Genomic DNA, 19,841 nt, shown 5'->3' on the forward strand with positions numbered 1-19,841 from the left:
GCTGTCGGCCTAGGCGCTGGGCAGGGAAGCCTTTGTCCTCACAAGCCAAAGAAGGGGAGAGAGCGGGCGGAAGCATAGTCATCACTAGCACAATGACAGTAGCAGTACTCTTGTCCCCTCCAAACCAGTGATTGTCACCTCCTAGCTGTGGGCTCCACAGCATGTGCCACCAGCTACTACCCTGATAGAGGCACCAGGTCTTCATTTGCTTACAGTTAGTTTTCTTGTTGCAGTAATAAATTTTTTAATATTTAACCATCAGGAGTGTCCGAAGTATAGCGTAAGGTGAGGGGATACCTATGAGACCAAGAATTCTTCCTCTCAGCCAATTGCACCGTGGGTACTCGTGATTGGTGTAAGGATGCTCACGAGAGAGACTTGTGTGTGTTTTTTTTTTTTTTTTAAAAAAGGGCAGCTAAGTAGAACACAAACGATGCCCACGTTAAGGAGAATCAGGAGAGACTCTGTGAATAATGTGCTCTTTGAACAAGGTTTTGATGAGGGGGGTGTATGTGGGTCTCTATGGCAAGGAGGAAAACATTGTGAGCACAAACACAAAACGCATTGAGTTGAACAATCTGGTTTGGGTGCAGTGTTATAAACAAGCACTTACTAGGGCAAAGTGAGTCCAACTCTGCCAGTTAGTTTGAATGGACGGAACCAGATGTTGGTGAAGGGTAATTGCTCACCTGGTTAGAGAAAAGCCTAGTCCACGTTACGGCTTCTATGAGGAACAGAAGAACAGTGATGTTCAGGCTAAAGAAAGCCTCTGATTTTATTAAGTATAAGGTCAGACTCTGAGTTTTCTGGACCCAAAAGGCTGAGCAAGCAGCTGGGAAGCAAGGGCTGCACAGGGGCAGAGATGAACAACTTGACCTTCCACGTGCTTTTTGTGGGGCCCATTGCTCTCCTGATGTCTGTAAAAAACACACCACCTACTAGGTGGACCATCCAGACTGTGTTCTCATTGAACCTTGACCTAGAAGTGATTCTCAAGAGTGAATTCCTAATGACAGAGGAGCTGTGGTCACTAGTGACCAAATTGTTCCAACGTTTAAAATATATTTTTTATTGATTTCAGAGAGGAAGGGAGAGGGAGAAAGAGAGAAACATCATTGATGAGAGAGAATCATTGATTGATTGCCTCCTGCACTCTCCCTACTGGGGATCCAGCCTGAAACCCAGGCATGTACCCTGACTGGGAATTGAACCATGACCTCCTGGTTCGCATAGGTTGACACTCAACCACTGAGCCACGCTGGCCTAGCTGTTCCAACATTTTTAACACACAGGTGATGACTCCTGGGAAGAGAGGACAAAATCAGGAAGCTCTATTTTTTATTTCGAAGTTGTTAGAAAAACGACTTGATAATGTGCATTAGATCATAAAGAAGCAAGAACTGCCATGGGAGACACCAATAAGAAGATATACATTTCTCAGTTTACACCAGGAGTTAAAAGAAAATCATTGCCTACTTATTGGTTCATTTTGTAAATTGAGATCAATGAAATTCTCCGAACAACAGCATGAAATCAATCGTAAAATAGCATATAATTCATGACCAGTATTGTAAATTATAGTTTGCTCGACAGTAATCGGTGAGGTTTCCATGCGCTGGGGTGCATTTCCGTGTAACACGTCTCAGGATGATGCCTGTGGATCCATTTCTGATGCATATCAGAGCGATCTGTTCTTCCCTGTCCACAGCTTTCTCTGTTTGATCTTATGCAAACGATGCAATCAGGCAAATGGAAAACAAGATGGTTTTGTTAAGGGGCTTGATGAATAGTGGCTGTATGTTTTCAGGGTTCCCGCCCCCGCCCCTCCAGTGGCTCCACTCAGATCTGTGTACATACCTGCAATTGTTCGAACCCATTGATCCATCACCTTGCCCTTGAAGGCCCTGATCACACTGTGGAGACATATTAACAAATCAGGTGCAGTTCGGCAGGGGGCAGAGGGTTACTGTTACATTCCTCTTGCCTTTCACTTGAAATTGGGGGTTTTGCTTAGGGCTTCACCCCAAAGAATGCCTTAGTCCTGCTTCCCTTGGAACCACATTTTCACTTTCTCAAATTAACTCTCTTAAAAAAGAATCACCCGTTTCAGTGGTTCCTTTTTCACCTAGCTACCCTCCTCCCCCAACCTGAAAACTCCTCTTTTCTTGCCAAGTTTTCCTTTCTCTTTTCCTCACCATCGCCTCCCATTTCGCCGAGGACTTCCCAGTCCAGCCACCTGTGCAGCTCCCTCTAACATGGATCATGTGAGGCTCCATCCCCTTCTTTTTTTCATGCCTCATTATTCAAAGGACACGAGTGACACTTCATCTTCTTATGGAAATACATGAAGAATAATCCACTTCGGGGTGGACAGCGCAGGCATAAAAATGACTCGGAAGTCAAAAAAGCTATTTAATCAGACTGGCTTTCTTTGTACTGGTGAGTTGATAGTTTTCAAATGTTCAGAATCCAAAGGAAATCCTCAATTCCTATTGTATCAGATTTCCCATAAGGATGTTTTGTGAATTAATTCATTTTAAAAAATCTAATGGGAAGAACATTTTAATTCTGCATAGGATTGGAAATCTTGGGTGTGGTTAACAAAAGCATGAATAAAGTGCAGAATGAGCATGAAGCGTTTATAAATCTCAGTCAATAAGACATGCCTATATCTATATTTCTGTGAATATCTGTATTTTTAATTCTGTAACCTGACTTCATATATTTGATGTTACTCCAACAGTCCCTCTCAGGGTCCCTCCTGTCCCTTGAAGGTGTGAAAGCTTACAGGGTCATAGACAGTGTTTGGTATTTGGGTGTGGCCATCCATGATGCTTCATCTTCTGTGCAAAGGGGTCACTCCTGAGTTCGCCCCTCAGAGCCAGTAGGTCTCTTCATTGCTTCCGTATCACACTTGGGGAACTGACCGCTCAGCAGTGCTTTCTGTGGCCCTGCCCTACTGCACACACCAAGGTCTTCTTTTTTTTTTTTTTTTTTCTGGCTCTGTCTGCTGCCTGGGACTCTGCCTTGGAACCAGGCACCACAGCACCTCGTCCCAAGATCCTGCACATCCCTGTCTCCTTCCTTCTTCCCTCCTTCATTCCATCTGGGGTGTCTGACGTGGAGGAAGGTGGGGGGGGGGTCTGTGCCCTCTTCGTTTCTCCGAGTGCCCTCCATTTGACCCTGTGCGTACCTTGTCTTTCTGCTTTCTGACCAGTCCCATTCTGTTTCACGTGTGGTACCTATTTCATAGGTAAAGTCTGACTTTATAATTTAATGGGTGGACACTTAGAGGAGAACGTAACTGAGGGAGAGGCATGGGGTTAGAGGTAGGGAAGAGCAGAAGGGGACAACCATATTGATATTTATGACACCCATATTGATCTTGACCCCATGGCACAGATTCCAAATATTATAGGGGTTCAGAAAGAGCTAGACCCGAGGACTTCAATTTGAGACTTCACTTGGTTCCTCCAGATTTGCCCAAACCATGGAAGGAGAAAAAATAAAGAGGTCAGTACAACAAAGGAAGAAAAAGGGAGTAAGACAGTTATCGCCAAGGAGTGCCAAGGGTCCGATTCAAATTGGAAAACGCAAAAGTGTAATAGACTCTTCAGCACGTTCAGCAATGTCTCTCAGTCACACCGCACAGATATGAGAAGATGATATGGGAAGATTTATCCCAGGCTAGGGACTGAGGTAGCAGATAGAGAAGAGCATTGAGGAGGCGAAGTACTCCAGAGACCTGGAGAACATTACTTTGAAATGAGTCATCAAAGATCATGGCAAGGGAAGTTCAGATGTTGTGAATACTCTGGAAATGAGAGACTGTGTGGTAGCAAAGGAGGGACTGCATTAATGTGACAAATGGAAGGGGTGGGAGGGCTGACCACAGTCTGTGATCAGATAGGGTAGATTTTAAATTAAGAGTCTTGGAAACGGTTCCGGAGATGATCAGGTAGTGAGTCTAACTGTGCTGAATGGTGAAAAATGCAGTAGGGATGAAGGGCATTCCATGTGAGGAAGTGGAAGCAGAGCCAGATTCAGGGATGAGTCATTACTGAGGATGTTGAAGTTGCCAAAAAGGTAAAAAAAAAAAAGCGGGGGGGAGGTTATGATTGAAAAGGAAACCAAGCCAATGCTGAAGTCATTGAGGAAAGAGAAGTATGACATAGGAGGTGCAATAGTGCCAACTGGGTCCTGGGCATACATTTTCTTAAATATGGAATTGATATGGATAGACTACCGCTGTGTTTTCTCCATCTACTCTGTACATGTCTACCTTAGAAAATGTGAAGATATATGTAATAAAAAATAAATCAGCCATGTGTCCTCACTCCGAGAGAACCACTGTTAACATTTTGGCGTACCTTTACTCCTGTTAGTTTTTTAGCTAATCCTCCCCTGAGGATATTTTTTCCATTGATTTTTAGGGAGAGAGTAAGGGAGGGAGAGGAGAGAGAGAAAGAAACATCTATGTGAGAGAGAGAGACATCGATTGGTTACCTCCCACACACTCCCTAATCGGGGCTGGGGATTGAACCTGCAACTCAGGTACGTGCAATCCAGCCAGGTACATGCCCTTGATGAGGAGTTGAACCTGCGACCCTGTGTATGCGTGCACCGATGTTCTAACCACTGAGCTCATGGGTCAGGGCTCCTCTGTTTTTTGTGTGTTTTATGAAGCATTTGTGTTTGAGAATTCTTTTTAGGAATTCAGACAAGCACAAAAATATGACTGATGTTTACATCTTGGTAAAGTTGACAGAACTTTGGTGAGATTCATTCAATGAAATAATTGAGTACCTGTCAAAAGGGGGTACTGAGGATATTATTTTAGCATTGAATTAGTAAATTACAGATTAGTATATCCTAAGGCATGTATTCAAAACCTATAATGTGCCAAGCAGTGTGCTAGATACAGAGGATGCAAAATGAATGTAGCACCATTCCTGCCCTTACAGAGCTCACTCTGAGGGCTCGGATAAACAGAATAAAAGTCCTGTAAACAGATCCTGGTGTCAGCATTGTGAGCGCTGTGCTAAAGGTGTGTGCAAACACCTTGGGAGGGAAGGAGAGGATAACAGCTCCATCTTGTGCCAGAGGTCGTGGCCGGGTGTGTTGGGGGCAGCTTAAGAAAGAAACAGGCATTTGCACTGAGAATGGGCAGCTTGAAGGTCAAATAATAGTTGCTGAGGTGGAGAAGAAAAGAAAGGAATTCAACAGAAGGAATTACAAGTTCAAAGACATTGTTACAAGCTCTGTATTTGAATTTCAAAAACAACTCCTATTGTCTTCAAATATGCTTTAAAAATTATTTAAATGTCTCATTTATTTTTTTAACAGAGTCACTGAACTAAGTCTAAACTCAGAAACCGATTTGCCTGGCCAGGGACATTCAAGAAAACAGTCACATTGTTCAAATGAAAAGTGAAGCCAAGAGTTTGACTGACACCTGTCTATTTAAAAATAGCCATCAGATATTTAAGGGGTGAAACAGCCTCTGTTTTATTGGCATTGATTTTGATGGCTATCGATTCTTACTCGAAGCTTTCCTTTCACAGTTCTAAGAAGTAGGGACGTAGAGGAGGAGTGAGATCTTGGGAATAAAAAGTCTGATTGCAAATACGTTCTTGTTTCCCCCACCCCCTAGATTTAGCAGTGTTCTCGCCGCACCAGTTTCTGCTGTGTGCGTGCACACATGTGGGCTGCGCAAACAGCTCCCTGGTGATACTGTACACGGCACAGCTGCCACCAGAACACGTGAATCCCCCGATTCTGACCGTCCTGGATTCCAGAACTGTATACGCACAGTGAGTAGCAATATTGTTTGTCACACGGGGGTTCATGCAGGAATCCCAGTGAGTTCAATCAAGGGAAGGGCTTGTGACACAGAATTAATTTCATTGTGATTAAATGCATAGGAGTGATTAGTTCGGTGGTGCTGGGAACCTTTGATTATCCCTTGCCAAGTTAATTTCCATTTTGTCTTTATGCAATCAGGCCGAGCTACATGTGTACACAGCCTCTGTGCAAACTTCACTGAGGGGGAAACTGACCACTTACCCAGCCGCCTTGAGCTTTTTAGATGAGAGGCATTGTTTGTACTCATTTGGAATTAGAGAGTATAAATGTACATTTTCTTTTGGAGGATAAACTGGGACCTTCATGTTCCTTTGCAGTTGAAGTCAGAAAGGAACTTTTCACTATAGGCAAGTTTGGTTATTTTTGATATTAGTGGTTTTTATCCACTTCCTAATACAAGGTATGTTGCAGTACTGAGTTAAACCTCTCTTGCCGCCAGTTCCTACTGTTTATATTCATCTTTCTCAACTTCTCATCTATGAAAGAAGAGCTTGGACTCAATAAATTAAGATATTCATTCAAGCTGAAGGACATTACTCATATCCCCTTGTCCCTAATCTGAATTCTCCCAGTGGCTCTCCTTTTTGCCCTAAGTCAATCCCATATTATTTAGCCCAAAGATTTCCCACTACTCTATTTCTCAGTTTACCAATTTCTGTCTGTTCCCTGACTTGCCCAGTTCATGCTCACGGACACATTGTAACCCTTGTGTGGAATGCGGGCTACTCTTTCTAACAAATCCAGGCTGTCTATCAATGACTCAGTCATGCATCTAAGTCACATGTCACCTCATTTGAGAAGTCTTAATGCACTATTTCAGCCCTTCCAATTCACAACTTCCCTGTATTCTAGAATTGCTTATTAACCATTCCATCAATGCCCTTTTCAAGACCGTTACGTTATTCTCTCTCTCATTTCTCTTATTTGCTCAGATGTTTTACTTATCCCAAATTTTGTTCTGTGGCTTAAGTTCAAAATCAAATGCTTACCTGAGCAGTGTTGCTTAATTGGTTGAGCATCAACCCATGAACTAGGAGGTCACAGTTTGATTCCTGGTCAAGGCACATGCCTGGATTGCAGGCTCGATCCCCATAGGGGTGCATGGCAGGAGGCAGCCGATTGATGATTATCTCTCATCATGGATGTTTCTCTCTCTCTCTCTCCCTCTCCCTTCCTATCTCTCTAAAAAAGTATTAAAACATTTTAAAATATTTCAAAGTCAAATACTCAGACATTTTTGCATTATTATCTAATCTATAATAATAAAAGTGTAATATGCTAATTAGACTGGACGACCTTCCGGACGAAGCCCAGGCTGCCAGGGAAGCCCAGGTCCCAGGTGCCAGAGGGAAGCTGGTTCCAGCAGCTGGGGGAAGGAAGGCCTCTTCTTGCACGAATTTCGTGCATCGGGCCTCTAGTTAAAATTATAAGTAACTAGAGAACAGGCACTATGCCTTATTTTTTTTATGCCATTCAGAATACACATTTAATAACTACTTGGTTGTTGTTTTTTAAGTGAATCACTTTGAGTGTTCAGTGTGTATTTCTACTGTGGCCTAAGTCCAGGATCACACGTGTCCTGTAAAGGTTGTGCCCATCAGGCCTGACTTGAAGGAATGAGGATAATCATGCTGTACTTTTCCATGCCTAGGTGGAAACAACCAAGAAAACTAAATGGAATTCTGGAGCGCTATCTATTATATATTTCAAATCACACGCGTGATTCTACCATTTGGGATGTCATCTATAACAGTACAGAGCTTTTTGAGGACCACACGCTGCAATTCCTGTTGCCTGGCACCAAATACCTTCTCAAGCTCGGAGTAAGTTTGCTTTATTTTATCACTTTCTCTCCCCACTTCCTGTCCCTGCTGCTTCCCTTCCCTTTATCCCATCTTCTCTCCCTCCCTCACTTAAGAAAACAAAAACAAACTCAAAAAACCCTCATGTATCACTATTCCCACTGTAAACTCACTTCACATCCTAAATGTGAATGATGTTGATCTAATACATTTATTTCATGTTATGCAAAATGATAGAATAATAATCTAAGTCAGCAGGTTTCCCAAATCTAATTTAGGATTATCAAAAATTACTTCTTTTTCATTATTTGCAGAACATCATAATTGTTGAGGGCTTTTTCCAAAATTCCTGGATTAATAGGGTTATTTTCCCATGGAACTTTGTATTCATTTGAAAAACAATGCACAGTATGAAAATGTAGATCTTATTTTTTAATGAAGGTTTTAATGACCCCCCGATATTCTTGATCATTATTATATTCCAGTTTACATCACACTTCTACCTCGAAAAGACCATCACTTAATAAAACCCTAGAACCAACATAGTTTAGACATTTCTGTAGACAGACAATAGCCTTTTTTTTTTTTCATGCAAAATTGCACTTTTATGCGAAGGTCTTTTAAAAGACCTTGATATTACCATGGAATTTATTCCTTTTGTTTTTTGATGAAATATAATCTTTTTTAAGTTTAATAGCACATCTGAAAATAACTGAATATAAACATGAGATTGTCCCTATTTGTTTTAAACGCACTCTTCATTTTATAGCAATACCTATATAAGGATATTTGCTTTGATAAATGCCATAGAAAATATTCCGCTCTTGATTATGAATAAATTTACATTTATGTAGACACTGTGTATGCATTCATTTTACTTAACATGCTCTTGAATGCTCTAAATATTATACCAAGAGAGAATAAACTACATTCAACCATTGCTAAGTGTCTGACCTGACACCATAAAACAAGGGCAATCAGAAAATGTTCAAAACGCTGTCCGCACTGACTCTGGGTGCCTAGGTGTTCCACACGCCGGGCGGGCTGATGACCTGCAGCCTTCATTACTTAATCACCCACGATGTTAGAAGTATATTAACTCGATTTTCAGAGGCAAATCCACAAATCCACACTATTTTCAAAAGGGTAGTCATATCAGAATCTGGAAAATTCTCTACTGCTTGAAAGCAACTGGAATTAATTGTTACACTCTTGGTTTTTATCAGGAGACAAATGACACGAAACAGGTCTACTCTCAAGGCTGGGCAATCAGTGGAAACCCACCTGAATCTCTCTGTTTTATGAATCTGTAATACCTTGAAAAATAAACAACACTACATTATGATTCCACTCCCCTGAGTTTCCATTCTGGTTTTGCCACCAACTGTGTGGCCTAAGGCAAATTTACTTAACTGCACTGAGTTCGATGTTTTTCAAGCCTAGATTTAGGATTTTTGAACTAAATGCTTTTTTAATGTCTTTTTAAGTCCCAAAATTCTATGATGCTAAAAAGGTGACCCCCATACAATATTCTGTGGAGTCAGACGACATCTGTCAGCTCCTGAATAATGTTGATGCAAGATTGTAGAGATGTGGAACTCTTGCCCTAACTCTTTTAGGGAAATACATTTGCTCACATTATTTTTTATTTCACCATATTTATTAGGGCAGGAAATACAGTGATATATGTTCATGAAGTGTACTCAACTTAAAGGTTTTTTTCACTCAACTTTGTTAACCAGTAAATGCAATGAACCAGAATATTTAGGTTTATCTTGGTTAATTAAGGGATTATCATATATTTCACAGTTTCAACATCATAACTGGCTTTCAAGGTGGTTAGGTTAGTACATTGGTTGGCAAACTCATTAGTCAACAGAACCAAATATCAACAGTACAACGATTGAAATTTCTTTGGAGAGCCAAATTTTTTTAAACTTCTTCTAACGCCACTTCTTCAAAATAGACTTGCCCAGGCCGTGGTGTTTTGTGGAAGAGCCACACTCAAGGGGCCAAAGAGCCGCACGTGGCTCCCGAGCCATGGTTTGCCGACCACTGGGTTAGTAGATGGTGATCCATCCACTCAGCCAAGTGGAGCTGCCTTTATAGATCATCTTAACACGCTGACTACCTGTTGGAAAACAACCTGCCGACAACGCCTTCAAGCAGGCGTTAGAATAGAGGCAAATGCATGGGAGTGGGAACGGCTTTGATTCACTCTAGACTCAGAGCACGTGTGTTACTTCACGTGGTTTTATTTGATTTTTCTTGTTGACTGGATTATAAACTTGAATGCTAGAGACTGTGTCTTTCAAAACTCTGTCTGCAGAGTCAAGCACAGTGCCTGGTGGAATCTGAAAGCTCAGTGAATGATTCTTGAATGAATGAACACTAAGCATATTGATTTCCTAAAGAACCTAGGGCTTCTGACATACATTAATTTGCTGTAAAATGTCAGAGTTGGGGACTACGTGATTTCAAACGTGTTCTTTCCACTAAAAGAAACAGCACACTGTGTTGTTACACTCGACAAATGGTGTCGTGAAGTGTGGTCGTCCCTAATAAAACCAGTGCCAGCAATTAAACAAAGAAGATAATGAGACACACAGGTATCCACATATGTGTGGTCTGTTAATTTATATATTGTAGCTAGACATTTGCCTCTTGATGAACATTGAGTGTTAAATATATTTCCTGGAAGGATTATTGGAAGTGCCTCTTGGAAATGACCTTTTCAAAGGTCATTTGTAGGTAATCTGGCCTTGCTCTTTTTCTTCGTACTTTAATATATGCCACATTACTAACATCCTCAGACCCTACTTATCTGAAAACAGGTGATTGGAAAGAGAAGGCTAGTTTTGGAAGTTCCTAATAGGCATGCTTTCAAAAACAGTTGATACACTTTTATTAGTCACGCATTTCATTAGACCAAAAGGGAATCCCCTATTTGGTCAGAAGTTACTCATCACTTCAGGGTAGTATCATGACTTTGCATTTTGTGAAATGGCTATAACTAATGAATGCTGTAGGAGATGGATAGAGACCACCTTACTTTAATGGCTCAGAGGCTTTCAAAGACTTTGCCGTTTCATACAGGCGTCTTTAGTCAGCCCCACTATTTTGTTTAGATTTTCCAAACCAGAATTGTAATGAGCACTCAGTTGCATTGAACACAGTGGCCTCTGATGCTGGCAGGTCAAGCCAGATGCTGATTGGTTCAATTTCATTTAGATGATATCAGTTATTAGATCATTTGGGATGCAACCTTAAGAGCATGTATTTCCCTATAGATGGCAATGAGCTATTGTACTGCTCTCTCCACACCTCCAAATGCCTGCAAGAACAATGTGGAAAAAACCCAAAATATTGTGCAGGTAATTCTGTCATTTCAGCAGCCCCTTGATAAATTCTGCTTCGTTCATTTACAAGAGAAATTACCTCAGGAACTCTTGAGATCCTTACGAAGTTCTCTGTCACATGACTTCTTTATGGATCTTCCCTGACAACCCGAAGAACAGTCCTCCCAAACCAGAGGCTGTCTTTGTTTATCCCAGAGGCATCCTGAAATTCTCAAAGCCAAGTACATTTTCATTCACATTCTGACTTTAAAGATATGTGGTTTGAAGTCCCATAGCACAGTATTCTCTGGGGAGAGTTCACAGGGAAAAGCCTGAGGTTGTGGTTGAGAAAAAGAAAAGTGACAAGTAGCCAGTCAGAATGAACCCCCATTGAGGTAGGAGTTTAACAACAAGATGCTGCAACCTTTCCCCCTCCCGAGGCAAAACTCTAGGAAAAGAGGGGTTTCTCTCCTTCTGGGGGCTGGAAAGAAGGCTCTTCTGGCTGCTTTCCCATGACAACACCACTGTCCCTCGTGGCCTCCTGTCCGGCCACGTTTTCTGGTGGATGTTCACGTTGGAAATGTTTTAATCTTCCTTTTTTCAATGTTCAGATTGTTCTTGGGCTCACGGCGACCTGTCCTAGAGTTTTGAGTCGGGGTTTGTCCACAATGTCAATTGACCCTTCTTTATTTGCAAAGAAATCTGTTCTCCGGAGGAGGATGGCTTCTCTCTTCCATACATATGCACACGCCACAGCTGAGAATTAGAGGCAGCCCACCGATGTTAATTAGGTCCCCAATCTCAATGCAGTTCCATGCCCGGGCCACTGTGTAACCCAGCTGAACCTGGCTGACGCCGTTGAGAAATTTCCCTGAAAACCTGGGCTCACTGTTGTATTTTTACCATAGCACGCGAGGTAGCTCTCCATGTCGATTGACCGTATACTGTCATTTGTACTGGTAATAAATTGTTTGCGGTAATTTCGCAAATATTAAACTTCACTATAAAAAAAATCTCTAAAAATCAGTCAGCTTTCTCCTGTCTTCAGGGACAAGGATATTGTTTGCTTTCAGTACCAAAGGTCATTCCCTCATTATCAGACTGAAAAGCAGGGGCAGGCCCAAAGGATAAAGGCGTATTTTAACTGTTTATATTAGTAATATCTACCTTTCATGAAAAGGAGCTAATGTCTGCTTTTCACATCGTCCTATGATTTTTTCTTCCTTTTCTTATTGAGTTAGTAAAATTCAGTGCATTTTTGAAAGATCCTTAAATTTTATTGTGCAAATTACAGTTGTAACCTAGAGAGACGCTGAACAAAGCTTAAGTGCAGTTTTCAACTATCTGTGTTATTTATATAAAGATATAGTTGCTAATATTTGCCAGCAAATTTAGTCTAGAAATCTCCTCTGTGTCTGTCTCAATTTCCTGCAGAAATGCTTATCCAGCAACTTAGGGAGTGAAGAGATTTTCCTAATACTTTTATGAAACGTTAATTTGGGGATGGTTTGGAATTTACTATGAAAGTGCACACAGAAGTTTCCTTCCATTTCTGGTGTTAGTGATACCTTATTAGGTGGTGTGTGTGGTGGGGAGGGGAGCCCTGTGACCCTTTTAAGTTTGTCAGCCGGTTAACAAAGCCCATTTCCTGGGGTGCATAAGTAGTGATTGGACCCTTTAAGCCAGTGCCTTTGCTATTGGTTTATGAGAAATATTGTTGTATTCAATTACACGGTTCTACTTTAAATTTATTGGTCACCCTGTAGTAATGTGGAACACATTTATTTTGTGGGATGAAGAAAGCTTTATTTCAAAGAATCCAAAACTCTTAGTACGAATTACTTTTCTTCAATGTTCATCTAAACTTTTGGGACGCAGGGTAAAATGTGCTCCCCCCCATTTCCGTTCAGGCTTGCACGGGAGGTGGGTGCACAGTGAGTGAGTCCAGTGAGGCCCGGACGGAGGATTGCTCACCAGAAGGTGTGCCCGCCCCCAGAGCGCACTCCTATTCACCCCACTCCTTCAACATCTCCTGGACAGAGCCTCAGCATCCGAACGGTAAGTGAACTCCTTGAGCCTGGAGTCAAAAAGATGATTAGCAAAGGTAAATTAATAGTCTAAATGGCAGCGTATATGTGGAGCTTAATTTTTAATGATCATTTTTAGCACATAAAGTACCTGAGATAGCATCTTTGCCTGTAGTTGCGAGATTGTGGTTTTTGGGCTAACACGCAATTTTAGTGGCTCAAAAGTGCTCCCTTTTGATAGTTCCTGTGTACTGCATCTTCTTGTTAGCATGTTCCCGGAGAGGTTAGGAGAACCAGCGAGGACTGCAGAAGAAGGCCCCTGTGACATTGCCATTGTATTTGCAATGACTTACTGTTTTCAACAGTCATTCATTCTTTCTGGAGAGAGAAGCAGAGAGGCGGAAAGTTCATGCACACATTGTATTTCAAAATGCTTTTGATTCAATAAGTTTATCTTAACAGATCACTAGGACCTCCATATTTTTAATGTATTTATAAATACTTCCTTGTGCTGTTTTTAAACAATGCATACATTAAATGTATGTTTGCATTTACACTTGCCTCAGATGAAAGAGATTGTATATGTTTCTAAGTGTTATACACATCTTTGAATAATTTAGAGAGTTGTTAGCCAGTTAAAGTTTACTAGAATAAAATCTTATTATAAAGAGTTTTTGTAATAACTTGGGGTGGAAATTGCTTGACTCATTGATAGATAATGTTTTGATGTTTCACACAGCATAGGGTCATTGTTCCAAACAGCAGAAGCTTATAAATAACATCAAATTTTGTTCCTCCTTAAGATAAATATCAAGAAGACTTTTAATCTCATAGAAACTGTTTCAAGTAACTCATTACTGAACTTTGAAATGGCTTCGTTAAGCCTAGACAAAAAGAATGAAAGAAAAAAAGTGCAGTTTTATTAGTGTGTCTTATGTTTATTATGATATTAATTATTCCCATCATCTCATTTTAATTAAACTTTTGGCAAATGCAGTAGATATATTGGAGGTAGTGGAGAGAGCTTTAATACTCAGAGTGAGTGGTTATCTCTGCTCTTGAAGTTATTCCTGCACTATTTCAAATTTTCTAATAAAAATAAATGGATGTCCATTTGGTACTTACATTAAACAGTGAAAAATCTTGTCATACTTCATGCTCCACAAAGAAGTCTAGTCTGTGGGGGCAGTGGAGACATTGATGACTCATTCCAGGTGGAGTGTTGTTAAATGCTATGATGTGATTTGCCCGGTGAGCACCTTCCGTCATGCCAGTTGCTAGTTGCCGCTGGCTTTCCGGCTGCACTCGGAATCATAGGTTGAATAGAGAACTACTTTCTGTGTTTCACAAAATCTTTACGTACAGTTTTGTGCATTTAAGAGCATTTTTAAAATGTATTCATTGAACAATAAGAATTTGGGGGATTTGGGAAATGTGTGTTAACACTTCCATCGTATTCTATAGTCCAGTGTTTCATCTCATCAGAATCTTAAAATGTTTCTTATGGGAAAATGATTAGATATTTGAAAAGTAATCATTTCATTACACTGTTTTCTCTTCTCTACTTCTCTCTTTACTTTCCCCAAATTTACCAGCATTTGCTATCTACTGTCCATTGCCTTGAGAGGGTTGATCTGATTATTGGAAACATTCCATTGATTTGGTCATCAAAATTCGGTGACTATTTAACACACCCCTGTGTACCCTATCTCTAGGCTCTAACTTAGGTTGAGACCTCTCAGCACCCCTTCTGGAGACCTCCACGCAGATCTGTTACACTTTACACTCGGAATATCCAACATGTTCTCGCCTCTCTGTCTGCCCTCTCTCCTGTGTTCCCTGGGTGGCACTCGTGATTGCTCACCCCGATTTCTCTTGCCACAGTCCCTCCAACTGCGTCTTCTCATGAAGGTGCTAGTGTTTATCACCCAGAAGACATCAGAGCCTCCGCATGCCATACTAAAATCTGAATTTGTCCATTCTAAGTGTACTTCTGATAACTTCCTAGGTGTCATCCTGATGACCTCCTGGGTGTCATTGTTCTGATGACACCACCTTGAATTTGCCGAATCCTTCCTCTTGATGGTGTTAGAGTCTCTGGGGGAAATATTCATGTAAACAAATAATCACAAGGTGAGAGGCACACGGGATGCCAAAGTGTGTGAGAAGAAGCTTGCTGAGGAGACATATGGGGTGTGGCTGTGCCATCCCTCAGGGTCCTCATTCAGACGTAGTGGGACCAGATAGGCACCTGCACTCAGAAGGCCATACTCTGTCACAGGTGCTGCTTGCCTGGGTTGGTATGCTCCAGCCTCCAAAAGCTTGACTCCGATAGTCAGTTACAGACATAGATTATTTCACCAGGACTTTATACACATGAAGGAACTCATTGAGAAACAATAAACCCACTTTCTGTAATAAGGGTGTATATTTTCAAATGCATGCCTGTATGTGACCAAATATGGACGGCGTAGAAGGTTCCAGTGTAAATGTCCAGTTCTTGCCTGTGGAGCAGTTGGTAGCCTCTGCCAGCATGGTTTAGGGAGCAGGCTCTGTGTTCTTCATAGCAGGTTCCCATTTAAATGCTCAGCTCCTATCAGGAACGTCCAGTGATAAATCTTACTGAACAACACGGTGGGAACATCTTCCTGTGGCAGCTCAGTGGTGCTCCACTTCATCCTTTGACAGGCGTAGGAAATCCCAGTGGCTGAGCCACAGCCCACGGGGCCCTTCTTTTATTGATGGACATCTAAGCTTCCGTGACATTGTTATTATAAATAACTAGAGGCCCGGTGCGGGGCGGGGGGGGGGGTGTCCCTCAGCCCAGCCTGCACCCTCTCCAATCTGGGACCCCTCGAGGGATGTCCGACTGCCCGTTTAGGCCCGATCCCGGTAGGATCGGGCCTAAACGGGCAGTCGGACATCCCTCTCACAATCCAGGACTGCTGGCTCCCAACTGCTCGCCTGCCTGCCTTCCTGATTGCCCCTAACCACTTCTGCCTGCCAGCCTGATCACCACCTAACCATTCCCCTGCCAGCCTGATTGATGCCTAACTGCTCCCCTGCTGGCCTGATCGCCCATAACTGCCCTCCCTTGCAGGCCTGGTTCCTCCCAACTTCCCTCCCCTGCTGGCCATCTTGTGGTGGCCACCTTGTGTCCACATGGGGGCAGCCATCTTTGACCACATGGGGGCAGCCATCTTGTGTGTTGGAGTGATGGTCAATTTGCATATTACTCTTTTATTCGATAGGATGCTACTAGCTGTTAATTGCCTTAGTGTGCCAAGAAGAATTTAAGCACCAATTCCTTATCATTTGATTGACACCTAGGGCTTTGCATTCCTTCGGATAAGCCTTGCTTCATTCTCCTCCCTGGCTCCCCACAACAAGGTGGTGCAGGCTCCGGCTCCGTGTCCAACCAGAGCCCTTGGCACCCACAGTCCCTCTGGCAAAGGTGTTCTTCGCAGGCTGTGATGTGGGCAGGATCTCTAAAACCTCGGAAAGAGCTCCTTTTAGATCTGAGGTGGACAAGGACTGCTCATTTTGTAGGGCCCTGACCCTTCCTCTGTGATACTAGTAGCCATCAAGGGGAAGTAGCACAAGGAGTGACTGTCTAATCCGTTTGCGGCCTGTCTTGTGAGGACTGCAGTTGCGTAATTAGAATTACGCTTTCCAGAGCTTCCCAGTCTCATGAGCCATGTTCCCTTTCAGAAGCTTAGGCCTTGGTGTCTGGAAATAAACGTGCTGCTCGCACTTGAAGTCTGCCCAGCTACAGTCGGCATAACACCGGACAACAGCAAACTTAGACATCATCAACGTTCAGTGACATGCGGTGAATTAAAAAACACTAAATATAGGATATGGAAGTCTCACTCTTTATTAATACTTGCAATTCCTTGTCACTGTCCACTCTCTTTACCTGAGAACATTTTCCTAAAACAGTTTCCCTGTTACCTGTGACCCACATGAGGGCGGGGGCTCTATGTCCCTAGTTCACCATTGTGGTCACAGCCCTTGGTGGGGTACTAGGTGTGAGTGGGTGGGCACTAAGCAGCTGTTGAATGCATTAATGTTCGATAAGATAGAGACAATAATCAAATGGTAATTGTGTTGCTGGGAGGGGCATATACATACACAATCATGCAATACACACAAGTGCACTTTTACAGCGCATCTCATAGTTGTGTAACGGAGGGGGGGTGATCTTGCAGGTGGGGGAAAGGCATCTCCCCCTGGCCTGCTGAAGGCTCCACGTGTGCTCTGGAAGATCGAGGCCCCTGACGTCAGCCTGCTCATTGGTACATGGTCCAAAGAGAGGCCACGCGTGAGGCCGGGGCTCTTGGCTGCCTCTGTGTGAAAGGGCGTGTCATTGCCACCATCAGGATTTGGTATGTGAAGGTGGGCATGGTAAGAGAAGGACACGAGAGTTGCGCCCCATTAGGTTAGACAAGGCTCTTGGGGTCTCCAGCAAAGAAAGAGCAGTTGAGGAACCCACAGAAACATTGTCAAAAGCTAGCCTTCCGGGTTGGGCCAGCTTTGTGAGAATGAATTCATGGCTGTGTATCAAGAGAGTGGCAATGATGTCAATAAGGACAGAAAAGTTTTAGGAAGTTAATTATTTTTGCAGATTTAAACATAGTACCGTGAGGACAACTAATTCTATTAAAAGAATTAGTTCCATTTTTTGAGTATATATATATATATAAGTTCAGAGAAACCAATGGACTATAAATCTTTTTATACACATCCAATATATGCTGTCCTGAGGACACTGAGGGTGATAGAGAAGGTAAATACATTTTTATAACCTATGAACATGAAGGTGTACATGTACATATTAAGTACTCTGCTCATACAAAGAAAGGATTTGATTTCCTGCTAACACAAATAATAATAGTAATAGCAATAATAATAGCTACCATTTATAGCTATCTGCCAGACACTTAACTCTCATCAGTAGCCCATAAAATAGGTATTGTTATTTCTACATTTAAATGTGGAAACTCCAGTTTATAAGTATTAACTTACTTAATTATCAAGATAAGACAATGAATTAAGTAGGATTATAATACAAACAAGATGTGAATGACTCAAAAATTCATGGTTTTACTCACTTCTGTATACATCAACTTTTCATGGAAATGGTCATAAAATAGTATTCCATCTAGTTATGTGAAAATATGTATTTTAGTTACTTTGACTTGTCCAGTGTCTTGTTCTCAGTGCTAATACTTAATATTCCTAAGATCTCTATTTTGATTTTTCTCTGGTTTTAAAGAAATAACTGTATTTTTTAAAAAGAAACTTTTATTTTGAAATGCATTTATTTTTAAGAAGTCAAAATGTGCTTCTATTGCTTTTCCTGGAAATGCCCTGTTTTAATGGGAGACATGGTAATGGAATTCAGCGAATCACTTAAGAAGCTGCTTGACAGTTTCGAGCAAACCCCGTGTAACTTTTATGAAACACCTCCTCTCCGTTTGTCAGGTAGAATTTCCCCAGCACACTCTTTTTTAGATTACGCTGATTCCATTTTTAGGAGAGCATAACAGTAATAAGGCATTATTCCACAATGTGAGTGCTGTTCTCTCTTTTCCCTTTTAATTGAAGGATCAACTATTCACACAGGGACATATCTGCCACATTCAATCATCATCGGAGCTCAGTTGATATTCACATTGCCATGCTGTCCTGGGGAAAAAAACAAACAAATGTGTTTGGAGCATCGCTATTCACTAGGCGTGTTATTTTTATGACACACTAAAGTATTGCTGTTTAATTCTTACAGTAAACAGGATCCCTCAGTTTAAACAGAGATATCTTGTATTAAATTTACAGTGCGTTGCGTTTCCTTGGTTATGTGTGACAACCTATTGAGCACCTTAGGAAATGCAATTTGACATAACACGATGAAGAGGCCCACGGATGTATATCCCAGTGGATGTCCTCTGTGGACAATTATGATTCCACTTCCCTATGAAAATTAAACACCTTAAAAATTCTACCGTTGTGGAAAGAGAAAGGTGGTAAACTTGAAACTGCTCACACCATGTAGCCAATGGGAATTAAGTGTCCATTTTGTGGATTATCCATTAAAGAAACGGAGTTTATCGAACTGGATTAAATAACCTGATCCCCCTTAACATGTAGTGTAATTTTGTTTTCTTACCACTATCTTACTGATTATTAGCATAAGAGAATAAGCAAGAAAAAAAGGACAAAAATACAAAACAGTGCAGTATAATTAAATTTGCATTAAAAAAATCTTTATTGTTGAACGTATTACATATCTCCCCTTTTTTCCCCATTTACCCTTTTCTAACCCACCTCCGTCCCCCGCCCCAGGCCTTTACCACCCTTTTGTCTGTGTCCTTGGGTTATGCATAGATGCATACAAGTTCTTTGGTTGATCTGTTCCCACTCACCCACCTTCCCTCTGAAGTTCTACAGACTGTCCCATGCTTCTGTGTCTCTGGATCTATGTTGTTTGTCAGTTTGTTCATTAGATACCACATGAGTGAGATCATGTGATACTTATCTTTCTCTGACTGGCTTATTTCGCTTAGCATAATTCTCTACAGGTCCATTATGCTATAAATTTGCATTTTTTTAAATCTTAGATAATTTCCATCTGCCTCTCAATCCACTCTCCACTCATCCCCTCTCAGCCCTGTGTCCTGGGCTGACCTTTATTCACAGTGTCATTAGGCCTCCTCTTCTCTCGCTCTCTCTGGCTTGGTTTGTTCATGGGTAGGGGCAGGGGCAGCAGCAGGAGAGGAGAGGATGGAGGGAGACAGCAGTCTCAGAAC

At 41.8% G+C, this 19,841-nt stretch overlaps 1 protein-coding gene across 1 annotated transcript in view; it reads left to right on the forward strand.

The window, feature by feature from the left end:
- The window catches only part of USH2A (usherin), a gene marked incomplete at its 5' end in the record, with an annotated part of 419,390 nt that overhangs the window by 197,320 nt on the left and 202,229 nt on the right, over window positions 1–19,841 (forward strand). The window contains 3 exons of the mRNA XM_080650916.1: window positions 5,654–5,813; window positions 7,517–7,688; window positions 12,916–13,063. Coding sequence (XP_080507042.1) covers window positions 5,654–5,813; window positions 7,517–7,688; window positions 12,916–13,063 — 480 coding nt within the window. The remainder of the gene's footprint in view (window positions 1–5,653; window positions 5,814–7,516; window positions 7,689–12,915; window positions 13,064–19,841) is intronic.

Source organism: Plecotus auritus (assembly GCF_963455305.1).
Source record: "Plecotus auritus genome assembly, chromosome: 14".
NCBI lineage: Eukaryota > Metazoa > Chordata > Mammalia > Chiroptera > Vespertilionidae > Plecotus > Plecotus auritus.